The 15,874-nt window shown below is 38.7% G+C and overlaps 1 protein-coding gene and 1 non-coding gene across 2 annotated transcripts in view; one reads left to right on the top strand and one right to left on the bottom strand.

Moving 5' to 3' along the window:
- Window positions 1-15,874, top strand: part of LOC136249403 (integrator complex subunit 3-like) — a 30,629-nt gene that overhangs the window by 336 nt on the left and 14,419 nt on the right. Inside the window, exons 2-12 of the mRNA XM_066041392.1 lie at window positions 44-127; window positions 1,283-1,366; window positions 1,576-1,689; window positions 1,737-1,821; window positions 2,709-2,775; window positions 4,783-4,924; window positions 6,400-6,458; window positions 8,019-8,089; window positions 8,490-8,587; window positions 9,207-9,254; window positions 9,373-9,516. Of these exons, the coding sequence (XP_065897464.1) occupies window positions 44-127; window positions 1,283-1,366; window positions 1,576-1,689; window positions 1,737-1,821; window positions 2,709-2,775; window positions 4,783-4,924; window positions 6,400-6,458; window positions 8,019-8,089; window positions 8,490-8,587; window positions 9,207-9,254; window positions 9,373-9,516 (996 nt within the window). The remainder of the gene's footprint in view (window positions 1-43; window positions 128-1,282; window positions 1,367-1,575; window positions 1,690-1,736; window positions 1,822-2,708; window positions 2,776-4,782; window positions 4,925-6,399; window positions 6,459-8,018; window positions 8,090-8,489; window positions 8,588-9,206; window positions 9,255-9,372; window positions 9,517-15,874) is intronic.
- On the bottom strand, window positions 4,270-4,432 carry LOC136251959 (U1 spliceosomal RNA). The gene has a single exon (XR_010699299.1). It is a non-coding gene; the product is annotated as a U1 spliceosomal RNA (small nuclear RNA).

Genomic DNA, 15,874 nt, shown 5'->3' with positions numbered 1-15,874 from the left:
ACTCTTGTGTTGTGATTGTGTGTTACTGTTATTCACCCACCAGAGACTGGAGCAATGTTACAAAGGACTAGATCCAGGGTTGTCCAGTTTGCCAACTGAGAAGTTATACGAGTCATTGCACTTAAAGGTGAGTGCTGTATGTTCTATTAGGATATTTTGATGTAGGCATGCACTCGTTATTGGGGATAATCAGGGGGTGTCACTTCAAAGGCTACTGTATTGACTGTGGTCAATGTGACAATTTTACGGTTGATCTAAAATACGTTTTCCAAAGTTTGTGCTAATGAATGTATGTTGTTGAAGGAAGACAATAGTCAACATCAAACATTGATGATCGTGGTATGCAATGTAAGGTCACCAATTCAGTGACACCGCCGTGACAGTCTTACCTGTAAACTCTATGGAAGCATGGAAGCATTTGTTACTAAGGTCAAGATTTTTGATTGATTGGTGTAAAAACCTGGGTCACAGTCACTGACCCAGTGCCATAGCATCCAGATGTGACCCACGTGTTCAGTTAACATGGAGACATATCCCTGGTCGGACATCATTAGGCACTGCCTGTGCAGACTGACTCAACTCTTGGAGAGTTGTGATGGTTGCCTTGTGTTCGTGTAAAAGTAGATGTGGCCATTTTGAAAGGCAGATGGTAGATAGCATCTCTCTACAGGTTGACTCATGAGTAAAGGCTCACATTAGTATTGTATGCTTGTTGCACAGCAAATTTATCTTCATACATATGTGATCTCAAGAACCTGATGGATGAGAACAGCTACTATGACAGCTATTACACACCTCTACCTTGTGCAAACAGCTAGTGATGCATATGATAGTACCTAGCTAAGTTACATTGCATTAGGAGCCCAAACTCTTATATGTGTGTTACAAATTGAAATTGGAAGATATTTTATATGGACAATGCCTGCTAAACATAAAGTGATCCAGGTAATTAATACAGAGCATCCAATCTGGTATACTTGGTGTACTCGGTGTACACAGTATGATTATTGCTTGGATGTACAGTATCTTGTCACTGCTAGGCAATCTTGAAGGTCTGCTCTGGTGGTAAAGTAGAAATTGTGTAGGACAACTTGTAGTGTACATCTAGAGTTTGATTCATACATAGTGATATGTCTCTGTAAATAGTAGATTTAAACAATTTTTTAAAATACTTCAAGCTGTTTGACAATCACAAGTTGATCTGTTGTGTTATAATTATCGTGTCCGTATGTCTAGAGATCTCAATACTCGTTTGTGATTGAAACTGATATTATTTACGTAGGTGTGTAAAGGATCACAAGATCATGATGAGATCATGTTTGGTTTGTTGTACATCATTTTAACAGATACATCAGTTGCTTCAAAGGTAACACGTAACTTGTGTGTATAGCTTGGTCCCACTGATCAGTTTAAAAATCTTGTCAACAGCCATTGTTTCTTGCCCAATAGAAAATACATGTATTTTCATTATATACAAATAAGGCAAAAGTACACCCATTAGAATCCATAATTTACCATAGTTTGGTGACATGTTTTTTAAGTGACATGTCTAATTTAGATGTATTCTAACCTTAGGCTTTTCGACTATTGACGATGCTGACTCAGGATAGTATGGGATTGATCTTGAGAGAGTTGGAGATTATTATTATGGAGAAGATGCACCAAATGAAGGAAACTCCGAGAATACAGGTAAGTTACATGTAGTGATTTGTCATACTGACATGTGTCAATTACAGATTGTTTGGTTGACAAGGGAGTTAGTAGCACTAAATGTTGCTGATGCTGAGAGGCTGTGTTTTGCTCTACTGAAACAAACTCCCTGTAAGTACCATATATAGAATTTAGTGTGTGTTTTAATCAATTTCAGTACATATATAGCTTCCTCTCAGGTACTACTTTACTTTGCGTGTACTGTCTATATTAAGTTGTCTTTCTGTCCACACTATAGTACTTGTGTGATACACTTGTAATAGTTGTAACATGGGCATGAGGGCTTTGCCTGATATGTATTCCTGAGGGCCGCAAGCCCAAGGGCAGAGGGTATACATGTCAGGCAAAGTCCGAATGCCCCGTGTTACAGCTAATATGTAACACTTATCAGGCTGATAGATGAATCACCCAAGTCATTACGAGTGCAGCCACTGGATGTATTATATATGCATACCTAAAATTTTTGATTATGGGTCAGCAGCTAATATGTTCTGGTTACGTTCAGTTATGATGAGCGGACGTATCCTAGAGATATCATGGAGAATTTAGATTACGGGAGTTTAATGTTTTAGTCAGTGCTATTGAATTATGGAAAAAGTACGAAGTTCACTAAAGGCCAAGATAGGTAAGCTTGCTTGTAGAGTGGTTACTCCGTGCAGAGTGGTAGCTTCATGATGGGGGCGTGTCTCTATTCGAAAACGTGCAGAAACGATCAGTGAATAAGCTTTAGCACTAGTTCTCACCGTTTTTTAACTCATAGGATGGCGAGGATAACAAAACGCTCTCCGTCTGAGCGGCTTTCATGATGAAATCCAAGTTGTGCATCCTAATCATGTGAGTATTAATCGACCCCCACAATCGAATTTGGCCTCAACATCTATGTAATCACTGCCCAGTTGTAGCCTGGCTACATTTCGTATGTAGCCCGGGCGGCTCCTTTGATTTGAGGTGTGAAAGTGCTACATGTATACAAGTGTGATTTGTTGTCATTGACATAGGTGGAGATATCAGTGAGAGAAACATCATTGTTATTGAGCATCTACTACACTTGCTGCTTGACTTTAGGTGTGTTTAACACATATTGTGCTGGTAGTGGTAGCCAAGTACAGTACTGTATAGACATAGTCTCTAGTGTTAATAACCACTTACTGTGCCAGTTGCTCTGATTTGATTGATTTGATTTATATATTTAACCTCCAGGCAATCGGCTACAGCCGTTCTTCCTTGCCCAGAAGAACGCATCACTCTGTAGATATTTCCTTGATTAAGGATGTCAAAACCCCGCAAAAATTACGGAATTTTTCTCCTGTAAATTTCATTTAAAGAGTGGCACATTGAGTTACAGGTCCTACAGACAGTTTAGGCACTAGATTTTTTTTTGTTCATGGCAATAACCTGGTCAAGGTAGTGCTGTTCTTTTGAACTTCCTCATGATTAGAGTAGCTAGACATGTGTGTAAGCCCCAATAGATCCCTCCCTAGAAAATGTATAGTAAAAGAATCAGGCTAGTTTTGTCAATCACTACGTAGAACAGTGTTTCGGTTTATTGATAGGATGGTTTTCCATCTGTACAAGATAATTATTTATTAAAGCTTTACAGCACAAGTGCTAAGGTCTGTAGGACACCTGGTCCTACAACCTGTTTAAAGATGTTATATTAAAAATATGTTTGAAAAAGGATAAGCGGCCTCAAACCTGCAGTCATCCAATTTACAACTTGAACACCTGTATGAGTTGCATTGCTATCCAAATAATATAAAGTGACATCATCATCCATATGTCTTTTTTTTTCTGTTTTGTGCCATGGCTACCATGGCTACCAATGGAGCTCAATAGATAAGTCTGGAGAACTGCCTATTTGTTTATTTAACAATTACTGGCTATTGTAAAAACAAATGTAACAAAACTATAATTATATCAATCTGTAGCACGTTTGACAGAAAATCCATTTGACCCTACCTTGATTTACATGTTATGTAAATTTTAAAATTGCCTTTTTTATTATTGCCTTTTAAATTGCCTTTTTTTATCACACTAGCGAGTCATGGTATGTATGTTGTATGTCTCGACAGACAATTACAAGAAAACACAGATAACTTACAAAATGCTTCCATGTAAGGCTAGTACCTGCTACCTAATCCCCAACTAGACGCTCAAGGTGGTAGTGAAGTAGTAGTGTAGTAGTACTCAAATGCATCATGACACCAGTGCCACAGTTTTCCACGGTTTAATGTTGCAATTAATTAAATGTGAAGTGTGTCTAGCTACATATTTTATCCTTTAGCTACTAGCAAATTATCCTTTTCAATTTTGCACAGTCTTGCTCGAGTCTTCTCCACCTACGAAATACCCAAACACAACATAGCATACGTATAGGTAATCTTCAGTCATGCACAAATGTAATTCTATGCAATTCAACTTGCTCAGGGTTGCACCATGATGTTAACATCTATCTAGTTAGTTGAGTTTTTGTTTCTTGACAACCCACAAATGTGTACGTAAAAGGCAAAACACTCAAAATTCTGCTTGCTTGCAATCATTCTTTGGTATTTCACATTGATGGGGGATGCGCGAACGCAGTCCCCCACTAACAAAAATTATGCACCCGAGTCTCCCACGTTTGGGGAGATCGCAGGCTTCAGCCAGGCGGGGTGCAATGCACTGGCCTCAACCTGAGGGAACCACCTTCTTGATCATGGTATCCCCTGTGCCAGGTAAGTTATCCTACATTACCACTACTGGTCTTTTATAGATGTACCTGTACATTGTGATTGTGGGTTTGAATATTTAATTTAATTTTTTAGATACATGATTGGTACATTCAATTCAGCACAACTGTATCCTTATGTGTGTCTCAAAATCTCTCAGTAATTGTCATACCAAGCACCATGTATGATTGTGCAATAATACATGTCTATATGTCGCACTGTACACATGTGACCAGCCTCCTCTGACCTACATGTTTTAAGCTCTGTGTATATCATTGACCTGTGCAAGTTGTAGTGTGGGTGCTCACCTAGTCCTATAGGCTTGAAGGGTACATAGCACATCATTTTTATCACTATACCATAGGTCATGGCTGGACTCACAACCTGCTCTGATAAGCAGTGTAGTGTACACTTATCTGTCACTTATTCCTGATCATGTGAGCTCCTCACTTGCCAGTCTACGAGATGAGGAAGTGTCATTTTGTGCATCATTACTCCAGAATAAGGTTAGTGTGCGTGCGTGCATGCACCTGTGTGTGTGTGTGAGGCAGCAGAACACTTACAAAGACCCACTAGATTATACCCACTAGATTATACTCACTATGCACGACCAGGCATTTACATATCTCACGGTGAATGCAACATCACCATAAATGTAAATACTGAGTTACTTGATCATTTCAACAACAATAACAGTGACCTGAAAGCTTGTCATCAAACTTGGAGCTTTGCAATTGGCTGTTAAGTAGGTTACCTGTTAAAACTAAGTAACATAGCAGAATGCTGCATATGTTTTTGTGATTGCATATTTTCTGAAAAACATATTCAGTAGAACTTACCAACAGCATAGATGCATAGTGAGCATATAGAATGTAATAGTTTCCAGACTTTACTTGTTCTTGTATTCTTAATAATAGCAGCTTGACTAATGACTATAAAAGGTAATATAAGCTAGAGCTTTTGCTTTCATACAACTGTAAATACTGTCTCACAAGAAGTATTGTTATCAGATGTTGTCATGCTAGAGTCAAGTATCGATTAACAGACAATACGATGCTCGGACAGCTGCCACTCACTTCCTAGAAATCCTGCAGCTTAGGTTGTTGTACCAAAAGGTAGGCAGTAATTATCCGCCAATAATCAGCTATGCATGATTAATAGCTTGAGAGTTGCAGGCAATAGTATGCTTTGTCCGATGAATTCTATGTTCGGACAAAACTATCAGTTTTCGGACTTTGATTTTTACTACCAGTTAACAATGTCCAATTTGTTTCAAATTTGTATACAATATACCTGTATATTCATTAGCTATTAATGGCCAAAAAATAGTTTTGTTATCTTTAGCATAGAGGGAGAGCAGCCTCACAATTTATAGCGGTAAATTCGAATGCATTTTATTTTTAATTTAGCCATGCCCACCTGTAAAGTTAATGCATTTGCAACAATTGTACCAGTGTTAAAGCACAGGTAAATAAATATCTTTCAAGAGTAGAAGTGTAGTTTTAAAGTTTATATTCAGGATATTTCTGTTGGCACGCTGCATTTTGGCTCCTAAATGAAGGAGATGCATGCAAGGTGGAAAACTGAAGTTACGAGAACTTACCTCCTGACCACCCACGTATGTTAGTCTTAGTGCCCTATCACAAATACCGTCCTGGAAATTGAAAGGCGTTTCTTTCTCTACCTTATATGGGTGCCTTTATTGTTGCAAAAGCATTAACTTTACTGGTGGGCATGGCTAAATTAAGAATAAACTGTATCCGAATTTATGACTATAAATTGTGAGGTTACTACTCCCTCTATGCTAAAGATAACAAAACTATTTTGGAATAACCTAAGCTGCAGGATTTCTAGGAAAGTGAGTGGAAGCTGTCTGAACATCATACCATCCATTAATCGATACCTGACTCTAGTTTTAGTGCTGCTGTTGTACCTAAATAATTTTACCAAATCTGATTACATTTTGCATATCAATTTGTAGTTTGCTGATTGTATGCTAATTGGAAGAGACTTAGTGAGACTTCTTCAGAATGTAGCAAGGTACTATATGTGCATACATTTGTACCTACTGTACATGTATGTGTGTGTGTCTGACTGTCTGTGTCTGTGTGTGCATAGATATTTGAGTACAGGGATTAGAAACAAGCGCGCGCCCTGAAATGTTCTGCCTTTGGTGAATTCATGAGGCCAAAATGGTGTCTTCTGCTCTGGACTACTTTCTACAAGCGTGGAGTATTTCATGACAATCTCTTAATGTTTTACAAGTACTAGGCAAACTCGTATTGTAAGTCTTGTTGTGAGTTTTTGCCGCCACCAATTGTTTTAATTTCAGTTGACACGATTTTTTTTGTCTACTTGTTGTGTTGATGGTAAGTTTACTTTCGACTGGCAAACAATGCCACAATAACCCTGAAGTAACATAGTTTTGCATGGTGTACTTCATTTTATTATTCCACTTGGTTAATGCCCTTTGGCAGTCTCATAAATATTACTCCATGATTTATCGACTTCAACACAAACGCTGTTATGCAAGAAGCATCTTTCAGTGGTACTGTGCAAAGCTTCATAGTATTGCGAAGACTTCAGCACTATTTCCCCAGTGGAACTAGACTTCTGTTCTTTGTAACAGGTAGACAAAAAACGGAGGTACCCATTGATGATCGAAATCGTAAATGGAGGTGAAAACCACCCAAGACAATTAAACAACAGAAGCCAGAAGCATTAAAAGACTCGTATATCAACTACAATACCACAAGGTGGTTGAAATCAACTGTTGACAGCTAAACCACAAACTGCCATCCTGTCCGCATGGATTTAATCAATACTGAGGAGTGCTTCAACCGCAATCAATGGTAGATATACATGGCGCACTTGGTTGCCTATCCCTTCTCTTGAAAATCTATGGTGTGTGTGCATGTCTGTGTGTGTGCATGTCTGTGTGCGTGTGTGTGTATGTATAGCCAAATGGCTAGAGCATCGTCCTGGTATTCAAAAGATTTCAGGTTTGATGCCAATTGCTGCTTCCTTGACCAAGAAGCACTACTCACATTGCTCCAGTCTACCCAGCTGTATAATGGGGACTTGGTGGCCTGGGAAAAGCAGCTTACCACCCAACTGTAACCCTAGTGTTAACTGGAGAAGCAACTGTCCTCATCTCACTTAGCAGTGTTGAGATTGTTATGGAACTTCAGCACAGGAATTCCAGTGCTGGGCAGCAATAGCTGTGTTTTGCACAGCTGCCAGAGATTTTGTGTGTGTGTGCGTGTGTGTTTGTGTGTGTGTGTGTGTGTGTGTGTGTGTGTGTGTGTGTGTGTGTGTGTGTGTGTGTGTGTGTGTGTGTTATGTGTGTGTGTGTGTGTGTGTTATGTGTGTGTGTGTGTGTGTTGTGTGTGTGTGTGTGTTATGTATGTGTGTGTGTATGCATGCATGTGAGATCTAGTGACTTGTTGTCAACTGGGGAAGCAACACACAGGTGTCCTAGTGCCAGTTCACTGAGTAGGTATGGCCATGCGTATGTGGTAGCCAAGGGTTTTGCTATGTATGTGTGTACTGTATTTATGTATCACGCGTGTGTGTATGTCATCATTGTGTTAACTATAGGATACCAGAGTTTACTAAAATATGGAAGGACGTACTACTCAACCCACAATCTCTAGCCCCTAATTTCACAGGTATGTACATGTATAAGTACAGCTATAGTCTACACACAGTGGTAAAATGATGTACAGCACATGCAAATAGCACATACAGTATGTGTTACTATGGCTATATGTAACTTGAGCTAATCATAGCATCTCATTATTTTATAATTTTACCATCATTTTAGTATGTATAGTAACTGTTACAAGTTAAACGATGTACTAGTTAATTCATTCAATGCATACATAATTTGTGTGTGTGTGTGTGTGTGTGTGTGTGTGTGTGTGTGTGTGTGTGTGTGTGTGTGTGTGTGTGTGTGTGTGTGTGTGTGTGTGTGTGTGTGTGTGTGTGTGTGTGTGTGCATGCTTGTGTGTAGTGTGTTATATGTGTGTGTGCGCACACTGTGGTGGTCTGCATTACTCATGCACATAGGTTTAGAGGAATTGCTAAACATTCGCACGTCAAGGAGATTTATAGCTGGTAGGCTTACATCTGACATGGAAACAAAATTAACCTTCTTAACATCTAAGGTCTGTATATATCCGTATGTACGTATGAACTTTGTGTGGTATGAATTATTCATCAGTTTGATATGCATGCATATCTTATGAAACGTATGTAACGTATGGTTGTGTGTATATTAGTTTGTGATCTAATGCATATCATGAGATGGTAAAAGGATAGTTTGTAGGGGGGGAACAGACTCTGTAGGTTCATCACTAGTTATGATTGTGAACACTTCACTCTAAATTACCCGAAATGAAGCAAAGATTACGTGTTTTGCACATGTACCTGTTGATGGGTATTCCCCGTATGATAAAGTATGATCCAAATTGAAAATTCGATACTTTAGAATGTCATTATCAATGTAAGAAAGAGCCAAAAACACGTTTCCTAGCTACCCCTGTACTTGTGGTCATTATTGCAGTGACTGTTCTATTAGAGTAGTTGATTGCTCTATCACAGTGTCTCTATCTCTTGATACAAATATTTTGGTGTAGCTCACTAGTTGGAGCAGGAAGCACATGTCCTGTGTGTTCATCTCCTTGATCCATTACCTTTCTAGTACAACAGTACATTTTACACAAACTTCCGGTAGCTAGCGTAGTCACTAAAACCACTTTATTATGTGTTTGAATATGTTTACAGGTGAAGTTTGGTCTACATAAACGTTACCAGGTCTGGTTCCAACAAAAGGTAATAAGTAATTGATGTGCACTACACACATAAGGGCTACCATACAGTAAATGTGTACATTGTTGTATGTCGTACATGAAGTAAGTAAGTAACTGTATGCTATTCTCACCACTTGTAGCACTTATCAACCCCTGAGAGTCAAAGTCTAGTGGTGGATATCATACGATACTTGTGTTGTGTTGTTCATCCTACTAATGAAGTGTTGTGTTCTGACATTATCCCTCGATGGCTGCTCATTGGCTGGCTACTATCACTATGTACAGTAAGAGAATGTCTTGTAAAATGACTACATTTAGTGTGAATATTCTTTAGCCCTTTTATTTAAATTTAATGCACTCTTTGTATACATCCTCTGTAGCTGTTTGTTACATTTGAGACGCAACTGTAACAAATTACATTCTAAAACATGGTTTTAGTTGCAAGCGCCTCTCCAAGGGACGTAATTTATATTTGCGGCACACTTCTTGTCGTTTTGCGTAGCTGTAGCTCGAGCACGATGCACTATATGGCTTTATCATTTGTCCAGCGCATAGCTCAATCAAAAAGCTATCTAACAATTCCTGACAGCCGGTTGCACAAAACAGCAGGAACTCGTGAAGGTGGCAATGATGGAGTTGGTAAGTTTAGCATAGCTTCACTTTAGTTACTGTACAATTTTGTTTGGGATCTAGCTTAACAAAATAAGTAGTACGAAGTTGTGTGACACAATTAGGAATGAATTTTAATGCAATAAAATTCACTGTTCCAGCATGCACAATCAGTAAAATTTTGTTTCAGATATTGTACACTATGCACCACTAAAAAAGAATGTGCATAATATTTATACAACCAAGTACTAAAGATAATACAAAATGCAGTTAAAATTACGTCATTAACAATGAATGAATGAAATAATTAATAAATAATAAATAATAATGTTTGAGAAAACTACAAGGCCTAAGCCTTCGCACTCACCGGGAATAGAATCCATGTTGTATGAAGAGACAATTGTATAATGGGCGGCTGTATTCGTGGAGGTGATAGAAACGTATGACGATTCTATTTAATGCTGATCAAAACATTTAGCACGTGACGCCCACTAGACAAGCGAACTACTTTGGAGGACGAGTGGTTGCTACGCCTACTTAATAAACAACATGATTAGAAGTTGCTACTGATCGCTGGAGGTTAGTTTGTGTTGGTTAAAACACTTTGATAGTTTTGTTTCTTTAGTCTCACGTAACTAGGGTACCTTCACTCGTGTATGGGATGGAAGAAAGCCTCACCTGGCAGGCCATTGTGCGAAGAAGGTGCAGTTTCCAGCTGGTAAGTTTGTGTGATGATGCATAGCTCTCCACCTGAAACCTTTTAGTGCCAGGAGTGCCCAGACTGATCACTGATATGGGTCCTGAGAAAACATACACAAAATGTGCCCTTAGGCTGATAATTGCTGTGTGCATGGTTGTGCTTGCTATTAACTGCTATTATTATATGTAACTAAATCTGCCACCATCAGCAATGCTCCACATACTTGTGCACACTGACATATCCATGAAATTCTGGTATTGCATTTCAGCCACGTTTGTTCTCCAAATTTTTTTTTGGTCTTGCAGCATATCCACAGCATCATCTGATCATTTTAGTACAGCTCATGTTAAATATATACATAACTCAGATACCAGTTGTAGGTGACAGACAGTTGAAATACTCTGCTTTATCCCAATCTTACCGTGGTTTGCTCTTGGCAACTCCAGCCATGTCTTAATCCAGCGCTCTAATCCATCCTCATTTAAACATATCATGTAACACGTGTACAATTGCATAAAATTAATGTAATAAGTATTCGTTGAATGTTTAAGCTTACTGCTTGTAGGAATCAGATTCAATACCATGATTCTCACAATTTAAAGTGAATCTCACATCCTCACATGTCCATGGTCGGATAATCACTGATCGTAATTGCATACTAATTGATCCCTTATGTTTATGTGCCAGTCAATTCCTCTAGAATTGTATCACTGTACATCTTTTCTACCTGCACACACTGTGTTAGCCATGCACTGTTTGTACATGCCCCATTAGTAGGTTGTCCTGGTGGTGGTTGTATTTGCCCCGGGCCTAGTAATGATAATAATAATAATAATAATATCCCTTCTATCTTCCATATTATATACTGAGCAGCAAGATGACAATCTCTGCCCAGCTAAAGTGATGATGAACAGTGTGCCCTGTGTGGAGACAAAGGAAGACTGAAATCAAGATGTGCTAGTTTGGGGGAGATTGAGCATACTTACTTTGTGAAACACTTGGGGAAATCCCTCAATGACACTGTGCTGATGTACTGGAGACACTTAGTGGAGGCCAAGTGACATGGCCAAAAGCCAGAGCACATTCCATCACTGAAAGCAGTAGATGAGAGCAATCTTAACCTTCCCCAAATAGTCTTCTCCATGTAAAAAGATGCAGTAATCCACAGTGTGAGAATGTGAAAAATGAAAGATTAATCCAACCACAAACGACTAAACAATTATCAGAATTAGTCCACACTGAAGCAGAGGTGGACCATTTGTTCTGTGCAGCTAATGTTAATTATAAGGCATACACCATAATTAAATCACACAGTCAAACATGTGTGTCCTGTGGTGCTACCCCTAAGAGTGGTACAAATTTTTGTCAGCACAGTCCAGAAAGTGTCTGAACACTTGTCAAATACCACTAGTCAAAATGTTGAAATTAAACCAAGCGACTACATGTGCTTTACTTGCTACAGGACTCATTGTTCCATCATAGAATCTTTAATGACCCCACATGGCAGCAACACAGCACTACAACAGTCTATAGAAGAATGGGTTAGTCAGTACAATGATAATACCACTGATAAACTAACCAAGAGCTATCCTTGAAGCTGTCATATATGTAGCACGCATCTTACTAATGGAAAAGGTCGTCTTGCTTCCATGGGCCTGTAGGGTGTTTTTGATACAGAGTTTACTGGTAACATTAAGTCTGCATAGGTCACTGAAAACAGCTGTTTGCTGTTCTCTGCTAAATGGTTATTATGTAAATCAGCTGATTACTCATCTTAATACCTACATGCTGTACATATGAAATTTGGCACAATTCTTTATCGTAGTGGCGTTGATCTATTAGTAAGCCTTTCATGAACTTAAAGTGCCAACAGTCCCACTGATGACTAGATATCACAATTTCCTACCAACAATATATCACCACCTAAATATCACGATATCCATACTTAGGTGGTATAGCAGAAATGTTTTCTAAGAAATACATAACCAGCACTTTTCTTGGATATAATTTGACTAGCACTTCCATCAAAGAATTGCATAAATATGTAGAATTACACTAAATACAGAAAATTACTGAAATACGATATGACAATATTGTAATTTGAAGACGATATCAGATGTAAATATCCCGATATACGATAATATCGTGATTTTGCCCAGCACTACAGTTATGTATGTTAAACCTACTTCAGATAAATATTTAGTATTACATACAGTGGCTCACGTTGTAAATGATTTGATCCAAGAAGAGATTGATAGACAATCCACTACAAGGAGAAATGATTCAATATCATTTGGTATTGATGGTGAACTTGAAAACATCACTCCATTACTCCTTGATTTAGTCAATTCAACTGTACGTGAGAGAACTGGGAAGAGAAAATGACATGATGAAACAGCTTTAAAAAGTGAGAATATTGAATCTGTCGGACAAGTTTTGTACAAATCCTAAACAACTGCTATTGATACATGATTTGGTAGCAGATGCTGTTGAAATTTGCGGAGGGTCTCAACAGCTGTTATGAATTCTCAATAGACTAGGCTGCACAAGTTTACCTGACACGCACAACAGGTTTGTTACACAGCATGCTGACATCCAAAGAACCAATTGTCTCTGGGATGAACTATCTCCAGCAGTATTTACAGTAGCTTCTGTTGATAATTTTGATGTGCTACAAAGCTATACAGCTCTTTATTGTCGGAATCAACAGCGTAGCTACCATAGTACTACAGTGCAATAGTTCTGTGTTAGAAGTTTACCACAATGACCAAATGTGTGCAACCACCACCATCCTTCCACCAAGTGAACCAGACCAACATGTTGTACCGCAAACCACAGATTCAGTAGGGACTTCCGGTGCAGTCTCTTAATGTACCTTTGAAGAATCACCAGACAGTTCACCTCATATGGCTGGCAAGATAGGACCAAAGAGACCACGTACAGTAGCAGTAAGACAATTGACATCATCACTTGTTAAGGACAGCCACACAGCTACAACATACCCAGACATTGACTATGGAGGATTTTGTGGAGGGTAAAGAAGAAGGCGATGAACAGCTGCTGATTAGCCATAAGCTTTTTCCCCTACATTGCATTGAAGTACATGGCTCATCACTGTCAGGATTTTAATTGCACCCTTACTGATTTAATATGCTTTTTAGGAAATGGTGATAGTGTGAAGATACAGTCATCTCAGATTTATTACATGGAACTAGTGAACAATAATCCAGATAGTGACGAGACAATGTGCATAATTGCTGCTAGAGAAGTTTAACATCAAGGAGCAGGATGGCTGGGTTGTTCTAGTTGGTGCTGGGAAAACATACCAGTACCTGATAAATATTAAACAGCAATGCAGGCTTGAGAGAACTAGTGTGGCTTTTAAAGTTCAACATTGAAACCCCTGGAGTCCTGCAGTAAATTAAAAGAACACATTGTTTTTTTACTACGTACAAGAAACACTCTATAGGGAAATGCTGCATACATATACCACTAATTCAGATCCATCTTATCTTATCAATAACGTAAAGTGTGTTTTAACTACAGCACTTGAAGAGTCTCGGTCACCACAACAATTGATGGCACATACTGAAGCACTATTACAGGAACACTTACCTGTTGCAAGGAATATGTGTATCAAATGGCTGAGAAAGACAAGGTTTGTCGTCTGTGGGCTGATTTTTTGGTTAACTGTCACTGCTATGTCACATTGTATTTAACAATTCGTAGCAGCAATTGGAATTTGTGTTTGGCTAGCCTTAAGAGAATGGCCCCGTCTTTTGCTGCCTTTGACCATGACACATATGAATGGATTATCCCCAGACATTTAGCAGGCGTAAAGCATTTCCCAATTCATGTACTCACAGAAACATCCACCTATCATGAGCCATTGTTGGTCATGTGTTAAGTGTTGGACCATCTGTAAGAAATATAGTCCAATTGATTCCACATTACTCTTTTACAAAATGAACATTCCAAGAACAGCTATGGTAATGAACTAACAATAGCCTCTGGTTGTACTGACTCGTAGCGATGGTGTAGCTTTTCTGTCCAGCTACTTTTATTTGATTTGTGTGGACAGCCATCTTCATCTGCTAATGCTCTTGGTAACATACAGTATTGCTCCTCACCAGAATCAAATGACATACCATTTTCGTTGCACCACTGCAGCCAGCATCGCAAACATTTAATAATCTGTTTGTCCTTTTACTCTTCTTTGGGTGTCATTCTCTTCTTTTTAGTTTTAGTGGAAGACATTGTCAACAGCTTTTGACATTGGAGGGGAACATTTGTATGGCTGGGTGCTTCTAATAGTGTATTGCCAATAAGCCAGTGTTCCTATCTCTCAAAAAGTCATCATACAGTATCTATAGATTGCTCAGGAGTAACTTGTTGACCACTAAAAACATTGACAACACTTCTGTTTGGCCCACACTTAGTAACCTACTGCTTTCCGCAAGACTACACATTTTCTGAATATTTTCTTCCCAGCGCTGTGCGTAAGGTGTGCTATTACTGATAGTCAAATAATAAACTGGTTCCTTGAACGTCTCAGGAAAAAGAATACATAAGTTCTTGAATGCTTAGACACTACAGTTTAAAAACAGTAAGGGTTTGTTGGCCGAGTTACAACACTCTTATTTATACACATCTCATGTGCTTCATCGAAAGTCACCGCATGAAGCTTTCTTCTAATGAACACTGTAACACAGGTGTATGAATTTGTGTGGCTAATAACTTCTGGTGTGCTACCAGAGAAAGTGCCATCTTATACCACCAACGCCATAGAAGCATTTGGTGACATGCTACTCAGGCTAGCACAACAAGGATCCTCATATGCATGCACACCAGACACAGATGTCTACAACATTGGCTTAAGTATGTACCTGCAAACAAAGATTACGTCATCCAGTTCAATGTCCACCATGCAGTAGATTCTTAAAAACCTAGAGCTAGCTTTTTAAAGAGACCCAGATCTACACAGTTTACCAAGAGAGAACCTCAATCTGATCATGCAGTCACTATATATTAGTACTGGGTGTGATTATGTCTCTTTTTTAAAGACACCAGTAAAGCTACAACAATCAACAATTGCAATATGCCAGTTTTATTTCAGGTGGTAATGCTGTTGGAAGTTTACTCCACACCAATCCTACCAATAATGATATTGGATTTTTATCGCTTGTACATCTTGTGGGGACCTGTTACTTTAAAAAACACAAAGCTACATTCATAAGCAAATATGGACACACAACACCATTACAGTTATATAATTCAGTGGATGATATCCTGCCAGTATTAGAAAGATGCAAATTTGGGTCCAAAAATAAGAG

The sequence above is a fragment of the Dysidea avara genome, chromosome 3, assembly GCF_963678975.1.
Source record: "Dysidea avara chromosome 3, odDysAvar1.4, whole genome shotgun sequence".
Lineage (NCBI taxonomy): Eukaryota > Metazoa > Porifera > Demospongiae > Dictyoceratida > Dysideidae > Dysidea > Dysidea avara.
Note: the sequence above shows the minus strand (reverse complement) of the source record. Positions and strands in the feature narration are given on the sequence as shown.